The sequence below is a fragment of the Mytilus edulis genome, chromosome 8 (assembly GCF_963676685.1).
Source record: "Mytilus edulis chromosome 8, xbMytEdul2.2, whole genome shotgun sequence".
Classification (NCBI taxonomy): domain Eukaryota; kingdom Metazoa; phylum Mollusca; class Bivalvia; order Mytilida; family Mytilidae; genus Mytilus; species Mytilus edulis.
This window is the reverse complement of record NC_092351.1, coordinates 75,744,479-75,765,273: the sequence shown is the minus strand read 5'-3', so window position 1 is coordinate 75,765,273 and position 20,795 is coordinate 75,744,479. Positions and strand designations below refer to the sequence as shown.

General features: G+C 32.0%; 1 protein-coding gene across 1 annotated transcript; it reads left to right on the top strand.

Annotated features, from left to right (window-relative positions):
• Nucleotides 1-261: 261 nt before the first annotated feature.
• LOC139486292 (uncharacterized) lies at nucleotides 262-16,157 on the top strand. The gene is made up of 8 exons (XM_071271105.1): nucleotides 262-354; nucleotides 2,292-2,356; nucleotides 2,930-3,046; nucleotides 4,152-4,279; nucleotides 6,696-6,783; nucleotides 11,460-11,570; nucleotides 13,610-13,728; nucleotides 16,077-16,157. Exons 2-8 carry the CDS (start codon nucleotides 2,296-2,298, stop codon nucleotides 16,089-16,091), a joined length of 639 nt encoding a protein of 212 aa, XP_071127206.1. The 5' UTR covers nucleotides 262-354; nucleotides 2,292-2,295; the 3' UTR covers nucleotides 16,092-16,157.
• Nucleotides 16,158-20,795: the final 4,638 nt, after the last annotated feature.

The following is a 20,795-nucleotide window of genomic DNA, read 5'->3' as shown; positions in this document are numbered from 1 at the left end:
TTTTATAGCTGCCTATGTGGTTTGGCCTTTGCTTATGTCAAAGTCCTAACGGTAACCTATAATTAATACTTTCTGTGTCATTTTCTTTCTTGTGGCTAGTTTTCTCATTGGCAATCATACCACATCTTCTTTTATGTATTATTTTGTTGATTCAATTATAATATCGATCTAGAAGTGAACAACATTTAAATAACAGGTAAAGGAAGTAATACATTTAACAATATTTGCTTAATTAGTCAATATTAGGGAAAAAAACAACATATGTCACTAATCGTTGTTATAAACTACGCAAACATTAGCCACTTCATTTAAAAAATAATCGTTCTACCAACAGGTCTGCCATTACAAATTGAGGTACGTGTTCAATTATTTTCTTACAAATGATATACTTGTTATCTAAATATGTTCAATACAATTCAAAGATAATAACAGTGTATTCCATCAGATAAATTTTGGCTCATCTTGTTTGCTGAGAGCTTTAGATTCAAAAAGAAGTTTGGACCTTTTGGATTATAGCTCTTCATCTTTTATATAAGCTTTGGATTGCAAATATTTTGGCCACGAGCATCACTGAAGAGACATGTATTGTCGAAATGCGCATCTGGTGCAATAAAATTGGTACCGTTAATTTTATTTAATCATTTCTTCGTAAATATTACGGCCATCATCGCCATCTTGTTTGCTGAGAGATATTGACATTTAACCTGACATTAGTCCATGTTTTTTTTTTCTTTTTTGCCATTGTGTTGTCTGGTTTTAATATATTTTTGTCTTTTGTCGAATGCCTTCGTTTTTATACTCTCTCCCTTTTCTTGTAAAACCCGGTAGAAAGATGCATTACTTTCTGAAATTTCAATGCGTTCTTCGGCTGTTTCAAACTCATTATAACGGTTAATAATTACAGATAAAATAGACTTTTATTATTCAAAAAATCAAAAAAAAAAAAAAAACTCTTTTAAAAGGCGGGAAGGATTTTAGAAAACCCTCAATAAATTTCAAAATTAAAAAGAGGTTGACATGACACACAGACACCGAACAGACTAAACATATCAACTATGCTAGCAATGAAAAATCCTTTTAAAGTAATAAGTCATATTAAAGTGTACTGAAAGTTGAAATCGACTACTTTAGACAACGACACATGACAGTGTCGTTTACAGCCAAGTAACAAATATATATTTTGAATTAGTAAGTCCACTTTCAAGCACTTTTCGGATTCTGTTCGTTACAGAACAACTTCTCTGAAGTATTGCATGTTGAAATTGCACAACTCATACTTTTCTTAATATTACATTAAAGGAAACAAGTAATTAAGTTTTATCTAATAATAAATCATACCAAATTTGTAAATTTTCGGATCTTTTGGTGCCCTCAAGGTGGTACCTAACACTACAGGGAGATAACTCTGTCAAGTCAGTTAAACGTTTTTAAAATAACGTAGTGTTGTAAAAAAAATACTAAGCCTCTCAATGATCCACATTGGTGTTTGTCAAACTGCTATATAACAAGTATATTTTTTGTGAAAAAACGATTGGTTCAAAATTTTTGAAATTTTTATATTTCAAAAAAGGGTTTAAGTAAATACATTCTCAAAATTTGATGAAAATTAAACTAGCCAAATTAATTTTAGTAAAAGTTTTGGGTACCACCTTAAACTTGACTGAATATAAAATATGTTTAATTTCAAAAACGTTTCTGTGTGTGTTGCATTCTAATGTTGAGTCGTTTGTGTTTTCTCTTATTTTTGAGATATTGAGATAAGACGTGGCACGGTACTTGTCTATCCCAAATTCATGTATTTGGTTTTCATGTTATATTTGTTATTCTTGTGGTGTTTTGTCTGATGCTTGGTCCGTTGCGGTGTTGTGTCGTTGTTCTCCTCTTATATTTAATGCATTTCCCTCGGTTTTAGTTTGTTACCCCGATTTTTTTTTTGTCCAAGGATTTATGAGTTTTGAACAGCGGTATATACTACTGTTGCCTTTATTTATGATAAATAAGACTGTAATACTTGTAAACAATAATGACATTCAAATTAGAAAATCACAAAGAACAAAATTTAAAACAAAAAATCAGTACGAATCCCTAAGACAAACAATTCCACAATTTTTTTTTAAATTTTTGACAGTCCGATTACCCACTTCCGATTTTAACACATGAAAAGTGAATTTCCATATTTGTAGAGGAAACTCGCGTCGGGCGCAAAAATAAAGTTTCAATCCTGTATCTATAATAAATTTATTTCTAAATAGCATGGAATATAAACTAATAAAGACGAGTTTTCATTTCAGAATTATGATGAAGTGTTGTTGTCTGATTTTTTTCATCTTTTGCACAATTTTGTCAAATGGCGGAAGTAAGTATCCTTTACCTTTAAAACGCTACAGTGAATAACGATTAGGCTACTCGACTCTCTAATAATATAAAAGTTACGATCCTTTCACTCTGATCAAACGTTCTGCATTCGAGCCAAATGAGACATACAGAGGTATAACCTTTTTATGTTACAGATATTCAATCATGTTAATACAATTTTCTACCATTTGTTTTTATAGTAATTAGGATTAAACACAGTTAACAACGATAACATCCGTACTTTTGTGGAGCTACAGAGCTGTACACAAGTGTTCAACACAACTTTCCTAGGTTAACATAAAAACAATCAAAACATCTGCATTTAGGAAGAATTGATTTTCTAAACAGAAATACGAGCATCTCGAGCAAATTGAGTAAATTTTATTTATGAGAAATCATCAACTTTTTCTTCAAATAAAAAAGAAAATTTTCTTTGTGTCCTATATTGAATATGGTTAAGCAAATCAATTTGAGAAATAAACAATGACTTTACATAGATATTCCTGCTGTGTAATATAAATTTATATATGAAAGTAAATTATGTTGTATTGTATCGGAGTACTTTACTATTCAGTTATTTCTGGAATATGCATCGGTACCTGTGGAACAAAAGGTATTCCATGTAAAGAGACTTTTGGGTCTGATTGGACATCTAACGGAAAATGCTGCGATGATCGACCATGTTGCAAATGTAAGTAGGCATATAAATCAGCCAATGTTGATCAAATCGAATAAAATACAAATGAATTTATAGACATAGATATTTATTTTTGGAGAAAAGTAGCATGGAACAGTTTTCATTATTTTTTTCTCTGAAATATGGTGTGTTCAATATTGACGATGATGGCGTTTTGTACAACCAACTAAGTGAAAAAAATCTAAGTGTGACAAGATTGTACTTTAAATATCACCTTTGCAATTTTTGAGTCGAATACAAAGCAATTAGTGAAAATTGTTTCAGATGTGTTCTTGAATATTTTTCTGTTCATTCTTATGTTTTGACTAATTTTTTGACTAAACGTCTGCATAGTTCACATTTGGAAAGCACAATTCGGGTTTGCATGTGTTTTTTGCAATTATTTTTATATTCAATTACTAAATGTCGACATGCTGTCAACAAAAACGACTATTGATATCCAATAAAAAAAGAAGAAATTTCTCAAAACAGCCGTTATGTTTAAACACACTGTGGAATCATTATCAATCGTTAGATACCACGAAATAATAAAAACAGGAATGTCAGATAGTATATAGACATGAATACAGACCTCCATAATACCACCATAAAACACATTTTATCATTGTGCACTTAACATACGTTCCTTTTTACAATTGAATTTGATATTTACTTGTAATGTACAAATGTCAGTATAGGCCTTTCGTCTTCTTTGATCTTTTTCGTTTTTCTTTTGCTTTTTCTATTCATCTTTGTTATTCATATTTTCTTACTTATTTTTTTTCTCTTTTTCATCCCTGTGTTCAGCATCTTCAGCGTTAGGTTTTTTCTATCATACCCTGATGTGTAAGATACAAATGTTTTAATGCACAACAATTTGGTTTATTGTGAAGTTCTTTATGTTTTTATTTACTTTCGATTTTCAATTGTTTTGGCCTCCAGCATCACTGCCAAGACATTGATTGTTGAAATGCGCATCTGGTGCAGACATTTGGTACCGTTTTATTATTTTTTTATGATGTTCTTGTGTTACTCTAATAACGTTTTTGTAATTACACTTCGCTTTATTTATTTATGTTTGAATCGCGATTGTGGATAAAAAATGTAATTGTTTTTTTAGTTTTAAAAGCGCCATGTGTTCCGGAAATTTGCCCAAATGGGTTCACGCTATTATCAGACCAAACAAGTAGTGCTAATTGTTATTCCAATTTTGGACATGATATGAACTGGCCTTGGGTGATAGCTCTGGTGAGTATGTCAATCAATCCCCATTTGCAAGAACGTGCATGTTACGTAGAAAACAAAGAAGATTCACAAACCGTATACAATACATTACTTAATCTGTAAGCATAATGTAGTATAAATATAAGATTAAAATAAAGGTAAGTATAGTACGTTGTTTAAAGTCTGGTTAATTTTGTTTAAAAAGAAAGATTATTATTTGAAACCATGTGACGCTTTTAGTGGTGTTGGACGAAGCCGAAATCATTTTGACATAATGTTATCAGAAACAATAATAAAAAGTCTTCGGCGTTATACTGACTCCTTATAGATCATTTACATATTATCGACTTCCGACTCTGGAAATTTATATTTTCAACAGGTTACCTTTTCTGTGGTGTGATATCCTGTTGTTCGGTCAAGCAAGAGCAAGACAAAAAAGAAAAATCAAAATTTCAATCGACAAATTTGAGGAAAAGTTCATTGTTAAAGGCTTTCTATAAACGACTTTATCCGCAAAAAAACAATCACACCAATATTGTATCGATGTTATATTTGATTTTGCTTCTTATGGTTGCCCTCTTATTGGCTGAGTACCAGAATGTTCCACCACAGCGGAAACCTGTCGAAAAAGTTATAAATCCCGGAGTCGAAATTTTGTTTTCGTGAATTAGAGAAAGCTTGCATGTAGGTGAATGCTTAATTTCGTGATTTTTGCTGAAGTTAGCATATACCAGCTTTTTTTTGGAATTGCTATAATTTCACTTCTTCGCACTATGAACATCAATATTATTTCCTTTTGCCTTGTATAATGTATACATCTCTGGCACCTGTTCATGAAGATAACGAAGAATTATCGAGCAACTTTTTATAGTTTTATTGTTGATATATATACCCCACGTGAAAAAATTGTAAAAATTGTTTTATTGCTTTCCAAGATTTTTTTGTGGTGTCCCTAAAATTGGAGGTAATACAGACAGAAGAAGTATACCTAACAACAACATTATTTTCATTTACCTGTGTATTGAATTATTGCAAATGGCTGATTGTTTTTCAGGGTTGACCTTTTTCCTGATATTGTTTAACATTTCACAATGGTATACTACTATTACTTTTATTTTTCATCCCTTATTAAATATTTTGTATTTACATTTTATCATAGATAAAATTTAGTCCTTCTGTGCATGTTCATTTGTGATACTACGTCTTTTGATTGAGTTAAACCATTTCAATAGATATTTTATAGCGTGTCTTTCTATGTTGTGATCTTACACTATTGGTTCAGATAAAGGTGACGGCTTGGTATTTCTTGATACCATTTTAACTTTTATATTTGACTATATAAGTCTATATATATATATGTATTTTTTTATATGTTATCTCATCCGAAATTTAGAAATTTAGAATCTTATGCAATTTTAATGCATTTTTTTATGTATATTATTTTTATAACTTCTCTATAACCTTTGTACTTACATGGTTTTATGAGAATAAACTATCTAAAAAAATCTGTATTCCCGCTGCAATTGTTTGCACCTGTCCTTAATCAGAAACGTGATCTCCGGTACATGTAGTTGTCGTTTGTCGATTCGGTTAATAGATAGTAGTATACCGCTGTTCAAACTCATAAATCCATGGACAAAAAACGAAATCAGGGCAACAAACCAAAATCGAGGGAAACGCATTAAATATAAGAGAAGAACAACGACACAACATTAAAAACTTAAATCACAAAAATACTAAACTTAAAATGTAACACACAAAGAAACGGACTAAGCATTTAACAAAATCCTATGTGAATAATAAATGTAACACCAAAACCAAATACATGCATTTGGGAATAATAAGTACCGTGACACGTCTTATAGTAATGTTAATTAACACTCAAAAATAAGAGAAAACAAACGACACAACGTTTAAATGTAACACACAGAGAAACGAACTATAATATAACAATGGTCATATTCCGGACTTTGTGGCATGCCAAATCTCCCTCTTTTATGACCATGTGAAATATAACATTAAGATGACAACACAACATTATAGGACTACAATACAAATAAATAGGAGAACACAATTGACAAGGAAACACACGAATAATAGTTTTTCATTTCTTGTTTTTTTATATAGATTAGACCGTTAGTTTTCCTGTTTGAATAGTTTGACGCTAGGTATTTATTTGCGGCCTTTTATAGATGGCTTTTTGGTATGAGCCAAGGCTCCGTGTTGAAGACCGTACTTTGATTTATAAAGTTTTACTTCTATAAATTGTGACTTGGATGGAGAGTTGTCTCATTGGTACTCATACCTCGTCTTCTCATATCTATACACAAGTTTAAAGAAAATTTGTCAATCGTTGAAGATTTAATTTCGTGTTTCACCTGTTTCCGCGAAAATGAAGGAAATGTAAAAATAATATGAATGTCATTTTACTAAATTTAAGGATGATTGTTCCACGACAGCTGGTGCCTACATGTGGAGACCGAACACTGAACAAGAAGCCAATGCGGTTAAAAATGAATTCAAGATTCGTAAGTTGAAAATGGAACATATTTTTTTTTAAATGAAGTTTATCAGTAATCATGAATTACAAACAAAAACCAAAAAAAACTGATAACAAATTAATAAAATTCGTGTGAACGAATTTAATCTGTTATCACGTATTACAACAAAATGTGAAAACCAATTTAAATAGTTATTAAGATTTACAAAAATTAAAACTGTTATATCTAGTTCCAAAAATTTGTGATGACTATTTAAATCTGTGAAAACGAATTTTATATTTGTGATAACGATTTAAATTCATTATTTCGGCTTTGAATTATATTTTTGGGAGGTCCTAAAAAGGCTTCCGTTATTTTTTCCAAAGACGTTCGAAAACTGAAGAAGGTAACTAAAACCTGTTATAACTAGTTTCAAATGGTAACAACTTGAAACATATAGAGGGTTAAAAAAAAACTGGTCACAACTTGAAAACCAAAGAAGGTTAAAACAAACTGTTATAACTAGTTTCAAATGGTCACAACTTAAAAACGTATTGCAACAAATGATATTGGGTCTTAGGTAACTATTGTAAGACTACAATGCGATGACCTGCTTTTAATTAACTACTGGGTGGCCAAATTTAACCAAACTTGGCCTCAATCATCATTAGGGTATATGATACTATCAATTATGATTGTAACCTTCTTTTACCTATAAGGTCTGTTTGCTTTGTTAACACATCGTTACGTTTACGCACCATTATGGATGCCAGACATATAATTTTATATTGTTGTTATTGGTTTTGGAAGGCGGCTTACTTATGTAGTAATTGCGCCTTAAATTCATATAACATAATTTAAGATATTATGTATATATACTTTCAGTCTTTAATTTATTTTTAGTATTACGTTTTGGCGAGTAATCTTATGAAACTATGACGAACATGGTTGCTGAATTACTAGGAAATATATATATGTTGAGAGACAAAAAAAACCCAAAAAACACATATCAGAAGGTATATGTTCTATGAAAATGAAAAAAAAATCAAGAGCAAATGATAGTCCCTAATGAAATGTACATTATTAATTGATAGGTGTCATAAAATTGTTCAGAAAATTTATATGGTTGTTCACCTTTGTGTCGTCTGTGATATACTTATATACATGTATATAAAAAAAGTATATTTAGAAACCGGTAACAAGACATGTGCTAGCTATATGCTACCAATGTAAGGACGTCTCCGTCGATTGCTGTAGCAAATAAAGAATCCTTAAGAACAGGATTGATTGTAGTTTTCCCTTTTCCATAATGGTAAGTTGCATCAATTTTTTCCAAATAAATTGCCAAAGACATACTGGTATTTAGTGATTCCTCATTCCCTGACAAGAAAAAAACACTTCTGTCATTGAACGAGAAATCATCCCTACCTATGCCCTTAATCGCCTATTTAGATTTATATATATATATATATATACAGTGTATAATATATAAATGGAGCAAAAATAGAAAAATATGAAAAAATTTAATACCAGTATATTATTTAAACAATGACATTGTTTGATTTTATTTTTAGTACAGATAATGCCAGCGAAACAGAAGTGCTGGGATGTGCATATATATAATTATACAATAATCTGTGTGTGTTTGTCTAACTGACATCCTCTAGTACAAATTTTAGAATTTATCATTTTATTATCATAGAAAAGGATTCAACTCTAAGACTTGTTTCTATTCTAATAATGTATGAGCGTAGTGATTGTGTTTGTTTATTTTTCTTAATTTCTATCAAAAGGGGTATGACTATAGTTGTCAGTTTATGAAAATCTGAGAGGACATATTGTATTTTTGTTTAAGCTTTAAAGACTTTTAACATGTAACGTTAAATAATTAAGATAAATGTTAGTGGCACTTTCATAAAAAAAGGCCTGTAACAAATGTTTCTATTGTTAATTATCTGAGCATAGTGCGACGTGTTTGTTGTTTTCATATCTTTAAAAAAATATGACTGTAATTGTCCATTGTAGAGAATCTTAATGTGATGTTGTATTTTCCCTTAACATGTACTGTTAACTTATCTAGTATAATAATCTTCAATAGATCAGAGTGATTAAATTGAATGTCGATACTTGTTAAATTTAAATGCGTGCATTTCATGGTCAATTAGTACTGGTGTTTGAAAGGTGAATGATTTACTGATGTATGACACAGGTAGAAAAAGTCTGTTTGATTACGCTCAAAGGACAGACACAAAGGTGAAGTGTGCATTGCACTTGTGACTTGCTTATGCTAGTTCTAAATAAATTTAAAAAGGAAATTATTTCAAATTCGGGTGAGTTTTTCATTTATCTTTAATCTTGCTGGTTGTATACTGAATTGATGAAATCTTTTAACTTAGCGACCATCTGAAAAATAATTCATATACACTTGTTCCAAATACATAATTATTTGTTTTATGATCTCTAAACTAAAGCTAAATGGCACTTATACATGTAGTTGAGAGTCTTCCTATTTCCTTATAAGTATATTAGTTTCCCGTAGATAGTTATGCACGGGACTGAAAGTGTGTGTGTATCCGGATAGAAGGTGTTTCAACGAGAGATCTACGACTCCGTTATTTTTAAGCATATCAAACATCTGTTTACGTTGCACATCATATTTTGAGCAGACTAATAGGAAGTGTACTACATCGTGTGTGACTTTGCAGTTTTCACAAATTTCACTCGGACTTTTCCCTATTTTGTGTAGATATTTATTTACATTAATAGAGCCAGATCTTAATCTGAATATTATTCGTTCATTTTCTCTATTCATTTGTGGTATAGTAATCTTAAATGATACATTATTATGGAAGGAGTGTAGTAATCTACCCTTTGGGTTGTCTGACCACTGTTTTTGCCAAATTTGTTTTAAAATGTTTTTTGTTAAACATTTGATGTCTTCTTTATATAGGGGAATATGACAATCTATTGTATCTTTATTAAGAGCCACTTTGGCAGTCTGGTCTGCAATTTCGTTTCCCAAAATTCCGACGTGGCTTGGGATCCACTCAAATATTATGTTGCTACCTAGTTTGACTAACTGGTTGTATAAAAATATAATGTCGTATAATAAATAATTTTTTACCTTAAATAAATTACTTTTTAAGGCTTGGAGAGCTGGTAGAGAGTCGACAAACACAACGACATTATTTGGTTTAAATTCTTCTAACCACATAAGAGACAGAAATATTGCCATAAGCTCACAAGTGAAAATTGACATATTCTTAGGCAGTTTGAAACCTTTTTTTATTCCCATTTCAGGTATTGCGAATGCACATGAGGTGTTATTAGAATTTGGATCTTCAGATCCGTCCGTATATATTTTTAAAAACTGGCGGTACTGCGTATCAATCATGAAGTTACTTTCACTTCGAATTAAGTGTGGACTATCCTTTTTCGAGATGAGACTTGAGAGTTGTGTACATACACGGGGTTTAGTCAAATGCCAAGGGGGTGTCGGGAATTGTTTGTATTTATATATTTGTTTAATATCAACATCATGTTGATTAATCATATCTTTTGAAACAATAAAATATGGTTTTTCATTCTGTTTTATTTCCCTGGAGTAGCAGAGAAATGTTGCCTTTTTTGCTAAACTTTCCTTAGTTGGATGGTTGTCTTCATGACTAGATATATTTAAAAACGATTTTGTAATAAGGCACTGCCTACGTTTTTCGTAGGGTGGGTCACCTATTTCTACTTGCAGTCCACTTGTGGCTACATTTTTATATGCACCTGTACAAATTCGAAGTGCTTGACTTTGCACCCGGTCAAGTATTTTCTTTACAGAATGTGAGGCAGAATTATATACTTCACATCCGTAGTCTATTTTGGATCTCATAAGTGCAATGTATATGTTTCTAAGACAATGGCTGTTTGCTCCCCACTTAGTACCTGTTAGAAGTTTCATGCAATTCAGGACTTTACTGCATTTTGCCTCTATATATTGAATATGTTTTAACCAAGTCAATTTACTATCAATAATTATTCCTAAACATTTCACCTCATTGACTACTTGTAATAGACTGTTACCTAACGTTTTCTTTCTACTAAAGACAATAGCTACGGTTTTAGAGGGGGAAATGAGAAAATCTCAAACCCCCATTTATCACACCATGATTTTATATTGTCAAGATCTTTCTGTATTCTCCTTTGAATATAACCAATATTTTTACCACACAGCCATATTGCACTATCGTCTGCAAATTGGGAAATAGAACAATTATTAATACATGAAGGGAGATCGTTTACCATAATATTAATTTTATATGCCAGACGCCCGTTTCGTCTATATAAGACTCACCAGTGACGCTCTGAGTAGTTAGAAAGCTGAACAAGTACAAAGTTGAAATGCATTGATGACCCAAAATTCCAAAATGTTTTGCGGAATACGGCAAAGGTTATAACAGTTTACATTGTTGAAACTCATATTGTTCGTTGCTTTCAACTTCAACAGAATTGATTATCTTGTTTCTTTGAAAATTCTTGTCAGGAATATGACAGTTATTACCGATCAGTTTCGCTGATTAAATATTTAGTTTATCAAGTTTAAAGGACTTTTTTTAATATTCTCATAGTCAGTATTCATGTTCATACCCTTCTTTCTTAATCTACTGATTTTCCAAGAATCTCATTTACATTTAACTCGTTACAGCTAATACGTATACGTTTAATTCTTTTTACAGCATATGGAAAGCCTATATGGACTGGTGCAAATGATAGAGACAAGGATGGGAAATATACATTTGCCGTAGAAAATAGTCCCTTTTCATTTCATCAACGCCCATTTGGAGCAGGTAAATTTTATGATAATTTAGAAAAAGTATATACACCATAAGTCGACAAGACAGCAAACTAACAACATAAAAAAGAAGCGTCATTTATAGGACAGTACATGGTATCCAACATATGTGTATAAAAATGTAGAAAAAAAATAAATAGACTAATATGGATCAGCACTTTTAAATTCGGTCCATAACAAGATAAAAGAATAAAAAACAATTTTATTTTTCTTTAATTTAGCCTACCGAATTAGACTGAACTACGGATTTGTACTTACAATTACAACCCGACATGTACCACTAGTTGAGCACAATCTTCTTACCTTCCGGAGCATCTGATATCACCGCTTCTTTTGATAGGTTTTGTTTTGTTTCTTACTGATTTTCTTTAGCATAATTCCTTCTTTTCCCAGGGCATGTGAATAGATACAAGGCAATGGGATAGAATAGGTATAGATCCACAAATTACAGTCCGAAAATTGCTTCAAAAGGGTATTTCAGCCTTTTTTAGTCGTATTCGAGCGTCACTGTTGAATCTTGTGTAGACGAAACGCACGTCTGGCGTATATACACAATTTAGTCCTGGTATCTATGATGAGTTTATCTAGCACGTACACAGTTAGAAATTTACATGAAATTTAAATTTTTGCACAGTTTCTTGAAACCAATGAAACATGTATATTATGACTGTTTGATAATATGAATACGGCTTGTGGTCAAATTATAAAGTGAGTGTTCATATTTATCAGGGTTCTAAGTAAATCAGTTATTACAAAGGAAATTAGTGTAATCTTATATAGGAATTCCCAAATCTCACTGGAAATGCAGTTTAAAGCCAGTTTAGCAAGTTTTCTAGCTGAGACATAGATAATTTGCTCTTGTTGGTTCATTTTTTGCATAAACGTATGATTATTTTTATCAAATCACGGTCCTTTTTCAAAATGTAGAAAAGGGGGGGGGGCAAAAATATCAGTTATTTTATGTTTGGAACATTATATGTATATTCAAGGACGAATCTCTGATATAAATAAGACATATAGGTAAGACAATTGTTATTTGAGTAGATATCAACAAGTAAGAACTGGTGGACATTTAAAATGTCTCATATCTGTCACTATCATAATCCATATGGATTTTTCTTTGTACAACACATAAGTTACTACCAGTCCAATTTGAGCTTGAATTCAATGATTTAGAGTTTTGACAAAAGCTTTAGGTGTTTTCCAATGCTATAAATAGATTATAAAAGGAAATTAAGCAAAGCAGAAGTCAGTATAACAAGTTTGGTGCTGTTATTGGTGTAGAACCACTAATTCAGGCCCTGTCGGAAAGAACATACAAGAAAGTAGTACATATTTCAAACAAAATTGTTCCTCAGCATGGCTGTATCTTTGTCAAAAGGTGAAAATTTTGGATAGTTTTGTATCAAACAAAAGTTTGGGGATCACTGTAGAACCCTTTTTGAAAGCGTCTCATGAAAAATAAAGAAATATATAATATTAAAATAGGAGGGCAAATTTCCCCTGTTGTTCAGATAAAAAATACCGGTTTTTAGAGTATCATCCATCCGGGAACCAGTACACTCTAATTTTCATTTAAAGGTATGTTGAATTTTTCAGCAGAAGTCAGGATAAGGAATAGTTTTGACATAAAATGACTGCCACCTTTTTTGAACTTAAGACACAGTAGCAATAAATGCTTGAAATTGCAGAATTTAACATAGAAAGCAATGGAGCTATGAATTAGTGGTTTTAAACCTTTAAATGTCAATGAAACAACTCTCTAAGCCAAGTCATAATTTGTAAAAGTAAACCATTATAGGTCAAAGTACTGTCGACAACACGCAGCCTTTGCTTCCTCCGAACAGCATGCAATAAAGTCTGTTTTCGACTTAAAGGTTTGAAATTCAATCGTTTTGTATATTTGTTTCTTGGATTGTAATTTCTAATACATTCAAAATATGATTCAACTAAAAATGGTATCGAAGAATTTGATTGTTCCTATTGCATTATTTAATACGAAATACGAAATAAATATTCGGTTAATTATTTCAGATGGTTTTAGTTCAAATGCTAATTCAAAATGTGTGATGATACAGTTCGCCTGGGGAACGTGGTGGTGGAGGAATCAGGATTGTCTCCTTACACGTGGCTATATATGCGAGTATTCACGAGTAAATATACTGCTTTATTAAGCCTTTAATTGGAAATATGCTATTTCCTTAAAATTAGTAATATACAACTACAACATCATCATGCATCACTAAAAACTTCAGAAAAGGTCACAGAAAGTTTTCAATTGCGCTTGGCATTAGATACACATATATTCTGTATCTTTTAAGAAATAAATATTCATACTCATATTCGTACAAAGGGAACTTGCCAAAACCACTGATTAAGAGCACATTTCTAGAGCCGTTCGGCAAGAGAACAAATGTTTACCTCAAAACCGGTATTTTTTAGCAAATGTCACTTGCTAGCATCATTTGATTATTTCAAGTATGACAAATGCTCTTTTTGTTTCCATTTTGACCTCGGAATGTTTAATGTAATCAGGTATCCTATAAAACGCCTAGCAGAGGTCGTCTGAAGTCGCTTTATTTTGAGACATGGTACTTCCCATCAGCCGTCGTATTTGCTATCCAATATCCCGGCACATAGAAATCCTATTGTTACAAATACATGTACAACAACAGAGAAAAGAAAATCTCATCATATAGAAAATTGTTGAAAATACTATATATCTCATCTAATTCAAATACAGCATTATTACATAAGATGGAACTGTATGCTATAACAGACGCATATCTTGAAAACAATACTTTTTTTTTTACATTTGAACAAATATCTTAACCTCAATTGTATTTTAAACTCTGTTTTAAAAAATCCGATAACATGTAGTCCATTCAATGCCGATTATTGTTCATTATAATCATCTGTGTTCGAAAATGTCATCTTTGCCCAACGAGGTCAAAAATCGTGGATTACGTACCAGTCTAAATAATATCTTTCTTGTCTTGTATTGGCTTTGGAGTATCGATTTCTTTCAAAATATTGATAAAAAGTGTTCTCATTTAAAATAAAACGTTGTGTTCCTCTTTAATATAATGCAAATTATTGATTTAAAATAACAAAAGTTTAAATAAGATTTATTGATTGATAGGCTACTTAGACTGATTATCTGCATCTCAAAGCGCAAATATTTGATTTGATTTTTTGTGTTACATTTTGTCTTACTAAGATCTAACTTTTTAGACACTCGATCACCAAGGTCCCGAATACACAATAGTAGAACAATTGTAAATATAATAACTAATTTGGTAGCATTTTTTTTTTTAGAAAATTATCAATTTGACTAATAATAATCATTGAATTATATACTTACTGACCCATCGACAGGTTTGACTATCTTACACTAACAATTTTTCCGTTCCGTTTGAGCGAATTATGAGGCAATAAATCTGTTCAATTTAACTTTTAACTTTGCAAAAAGGTATAGATCGAAGTTTATTGCTGCATTGAAGGCACATTTGGCTTCGGCTGTTGTCTGCTATATGGTCGGGTTGTTGTTTTCTTGACACATTCCACATTTCCATTTTCAATCTTATAGAAAAAGACAAAAGTAAAAGAGCAAATATACAAACTATTGAAACATTATTTCATCGATAAACTTAAGAATATCAGATTTCATAGGTTTCACAGATTTCCAATTACAATCATATGACTTAAATGTATATTAATAAAATTAATGTTGCTATGTACATGATGTATTTCAATTTAAATCAATACAATGATAGATTCAGCAAAAAAGAAAATACCATATGTTTACATGAACATGATAAACTTGCATCTGTTTTTATCTTTAACCTTATTTTCACGTATCCTGATACTAAGTATATCAAAATATGATTCCGAAGATACTGATGAAAGAAATTAAAATATTAATTAATCACAATCTCTACTTGCAATCTTTTGTAATGGTCTGTTATCTTATTTCATCAAATTTGAATTGATGGATATCCAAAAATATCTGTGGGTGAATTGACGTGAACCAATTAAATTACTAGAAAGTTTAAGGCTAACAAAATGAACGCAGTTTTATTTGATAAGAGAATAAGCGGACAAGGGTGCCAGATAATATAAGTTTATATTCCTTATAATTATAACCCCGCTTTAAGAAAATTGGGGTATACAAATTTACTTCTGTCTGTTTGTCCGTCCATCCATCCATCCGTCAGATATTTTTGAGGAACTCCAATACTAGGATTTCTGAAATTTGGTTTCAAAGTTTTTATAATTCAGCTATATCATGTCGTGCGTTTTGAAATTCATCAATTATCAACTTCATGTAGACCGTATATTTTTAGTGGGCGAGGTATTAACAATAAACAGTAGCTCACAGATTTACTTGTTGACAAATATTTTCTAACCTTTACAAATATAAATCATGCGATCTCAACTTTTAATTCAGATATTCATTAAGTTTTATGTGTCTGTTGATTTATAGTATTGTGTTTTTCAGAGAGTTTGTCCGTAGAGAGGATGCATGTCATGGGGATGTTTGCCATATCAGTACTTGATGAAATAAAATCGTTAAAGCGAATAGTTCTTTTCTTTGAAAAACCAAATAGAAAGGATATATCAATGTTGCACCAAAATCGGTTTGGCGACCCTCCCCCCTGAAAGAAAGCCAAAGCATACAAAACAAAACAAAAAACTATGAGAGTGATCAGTTTCTTTTCCACAATGGCATTGTTTGGTGAGATCATTCCTAGCAGATATGAGTGTATCATTAGTTCGTCGAATTCGGCTTGATACCAAACATCTTGACTAAAATCAATTTGGCTTCATAACATTTTGACAAAACATTTACTTTGACACTTTATCAAGTTTGATTTGGTTGACCGTTATGGAAAAACCGTTTCACAAATGATATCGGATATGTTCCTTAGGTCGTAACTACAATCCCCTTCCCTTTCATGAATGTGACCTACCGAATTAGACTATTTACCGGATTTGTAATCACATAAGCAACACGACGGTGCCACATATGGAGCAGGATCTGCCTTCCGGAGCACCTGAGATCACCCCTAGTTTTTTTCGGGGTTCGTGTTGTTTATTCTTTAGTTTTCTATGTTTTGTCATGTGTACTATTGTTTTTCTGTTTGTCTATTTCATTTTTAGCCATGGCGTTGTCAGTTTGTTTTAGATTTATGAGTTTGACTATAATTTTGGTATCTTTCGTCCCTCTTTTATCAACTATATGACGAAAACATCCAAAAGCTTGATCAAAAGTACCTGTCTTGTAATTTAATTCGGAAGACGCGCGTTTCGTTTTCATAGAGGTAACCGGTGAGATCACGAATCACGTACGAATCACGAACGTATCACCGAATTTGCCGTATGAAACGAAGCGGGATCATTAATTTCAAGTTAGGAGGCCTAACTGTTCATGAGTATCTCGCTTTGATTATAAGTGCATTTTTTTATTAATTGATACGAGTACTGCCTATTTTATTCTTTTTATTTTGTATGTCGTCGCCAGTCACGGAGAGCATTTTCTTGTGGGAGTGGAGGGGGGTTATATTTTTTAGAACAAAATATTTTGATTCTAAATTTGGTAAAAAAAATAATTCTGGCCAGCACCTAGGAGTAGGAAACAACCATTTGATTTGTAAAAGGGGGGGGGGGCTGAAATAAAAAGGCAGGACAGGCCATAAGGAAATCACAAAAAGATAAAAAAGACAGGCTCTCTAATTTTTTCATTATTGCAAATTTGAAGCTTTTAAAAACAAGTAACAACTTTAATTGGATGCAGTATCAAACTCTCCAAGACCACACATCTCGCGTTGAAATTGTGACCTAAACATGAGTTTAGGGTCGGATCATTTAACTTGCATGGAAAAAGAGAGGGGGTCTATTTATAAAATAAATAACTTGATACTACTTAGAGACTGAACGAATAAAGAATGGCTAGAAATGGCAGAGACAAAAATAATTTCTGACGAAAGAAATGAACATGTCCTTCCTTGGACAAGCCCTTCCCCCAGCCCCATATTCAATTAAAATGGCTGGTCTCTTAGTTCAAAATTTCTGCCCCAATCATAGATTCGCCTGACAATCTTCGCCTAGTTATTTCTTAGGCCTGAAATTACCGGCCAAGTCATATAATAAGGTTTAAATTTCATACCCAGTCATGTGTTTAACGAGTTGAAAAATGACAAATTCTAGCGGAACGTCTATATTGATACACTTTTATATAGGAAGTGACCCCTCCTTGTGTATATACATGCAAAGCGTAAGAAAGAAAAAACTGAAAATTTTTATTAATTCGAATCATTGTTTAGAATGACCTGAATAACAAAAAAGGGGAGATTTCTTCTTTTCGTTGTATTTAAGGGAAAAAAATAATCGAATACCAAATACAAATAAATATACTATGCGTTCTTTCGCAGAATAAACGATGAATAACCAAATAAGATATAATAATATATTTTTTTAATTTCAGCATCTTAAGTTCCATTTTTTTCGGCGTTCTATTCTTTTTCCCAAACCAAATACACTAAATAATACCAGCAACACCGCATACTAAATGGGGGTTTGTAGACGACCCTTTGATTTTTGATCGGAGCTGGCAGGTCACGTAAATAAATTTGTTGGTCAGGAAAATAATAGTTATAAATATGCTGGCTTTCACCTAAAATAAACTGGCTTCCAAATTCTATTATACAGTAAAATGATACATATGTAATAAATAATCTTGCGTGTAGCAGTTGAAATTTTTGTTTCTAAAATAAATAATCTGACTGACCAAATCTACCCGGCCGGTCCCCTCAGAATCAAATGATTGTCTCCTTATACCCTCTTCAAAGATATATGATCGATACCCGCTTTAATTGCGATATAAAATTATATATAATAGGAAAAAGACGGGGGAAAATTGGGGTGAGGTGTCTAACTGATTTTGTTTTATTATTGGTTGCAAATTTCTTGTAAGGTACACTGTCCCTTACAGTCCCTTGCAAGAAGTTTGAGATTAACATGAAAAGGTGACTCGGGGGAGGAGGTAAGGGGTTCTTTCGGAAATAATATATTTGATTTTGAATTCTAAGGAAGAAACATCTTATCTTGGATAATTACCACAAAAAAAAAATAGTGTTTAATTTTAGAAAAAAAATAATTTTCGCGCCGTGAAATTGTTTATTTTTTAACAAATATATCTTCAATATCTTCTATATGTTTTTCTTTCAAACACATGCACCGTGGTTAATTGATAGATTGTCCCAATGATTAAATCATGCTATCAGTCCATGTGACTATCAAAAGTGTAGAAGGTGACCACCACAGGTATACATTTATACGTACTGTTCCGTTTTGATCCGTACATGGGCACTTCCGGTGTATAAGTTAAAAATACATAGTCTTGTATATATCCATCCTTATACTTGAAAGCTCATATTGTATCGTTGTTTTCTCATACAGGGACTGTGTGGGGTGTCAAGGGGTATTTTTGTCGATTATTCGATTTTTGATAAACTTTACCCAATATGAAAATCACTGCTCCCAATACGTTCGTTCGGTATTATTCGTCGGTTCGTGATCTCACCGGTTACCTCTCATAAGACTCATGAGTGACGTTCAGATCAAAATAGTTATAAAGCATAATAAGTACAAAGTTGAGCAGCATTGAGGAGAAAAATTACAAAACGTTATGCCAAAATGCGGTTAAAGTAATCTATGCCTGGGAGAAAAAAAATCATTAGTAGTTCGAAAAATTTATAGCTTTGTAAACAGGTAATTTATGAACAAAAATGACAATATAATTGATAGTCATGTTAACACCGAAGTGCTGACTACAGGGCGGTTGGTACCCTTTGGCACGAAACGTCCACCAGCGAACCACACTTTTTCTCGATTTTGTTTTTATAGCAGTTTGACAAACACTAATTTTGATAATTGTGAAGCTTAATGAATAATGTATCGTTATCAATAGAACGTAATTAAAACGTTAATGATGTTTACAGAGTTATATCCCTAAAGTGTTATGTACCACCTTAATCGAGGAAAAAATCAAAATATTGTTGCCATGACGACAGCATACATTCGTCGTCAATGTTTACACTAATATTCTAAGTTGAAAAACTAAGCCATGGTTAAAATGCCTTTAATAGTAATCATCAAACGTAAACTAACACGAAACCCTTGGTCCATAAAGATTCTTTATAGGCAACAAACTAATGGAAAAAGAAAATACTTTGAAAACTTAAAAACAAATAATACATACACGAGAGCTGCTGGAATAAATTTACACGTAAAAACAGACAACTAGAATTATATCTTTTTTCATATAAGTATTTACATTGTTTCATAAAACAAATTTATTCGATCAGTGTATGTACACTTTTGTTAATATGTCTTTTGATTGATATTGTGTAGTGTGTCTTTCTATGTTGTGATGTTACACTTTTGTTTTCGATAAGGGTGAAATAGGGAAGGATTGTGCCTGATGTTCATATGATGAAATCATAATCTTTCAGTCAGTTTAATTGAAGTCTGGAGCTGGCATGTCAGTTAACTGCTAGTAGTCTGTTGTTATTAATGTATTATTGTCATTTTGTTTATTTTCTTTGGTTACATCTTCTGACATCAGACACGGACTTCTCTTGAACTGAATTTTAATGTGCGTATTGTTATGCGTTTACTTTTCTACATTGGTTAGAGGTATAGGGGGAGGGTTGAGATCTCACAAACATGTTTAACCCCGCCGCATTTTTGCGCCTGTCCCAAGTCAGGAGCCTCTGGCCTTTGTTAGTCTTGTATTATCTTAATTTTAGTTTCTTGTGTACAATTTGGAAATTAGTTTGGCGTTCATTATCACTGGACTAGTATATATTTGTCTAGGGGCCAGCTGAGGGACGCCTCCGGGTGCGGGAATTTCTCGCTAAATTGAAGACCTGTTGGTGACCCTCTGCTGTTGTTTTTTATTTGGTCGGGTTGTTGTCTCTTTGACACATTCCCCATTTCCATTCTCAATTTTACCCATTAAAACGTTTAAACCCACTGCATCTGTTTGCATCTGTCCTAATTCAGAAATCTGATGTTCAGTGGTTGTCGTTTATTGATGTTGTTTACTAGTGTTTTTCGTTTTCGCTTTTATATGGATTTAACCGTTGGTTTTCCCGTTTATACATAAGCGCATTCAAAAACTACGATGCAATATGAGTACACAAATTACTACAAT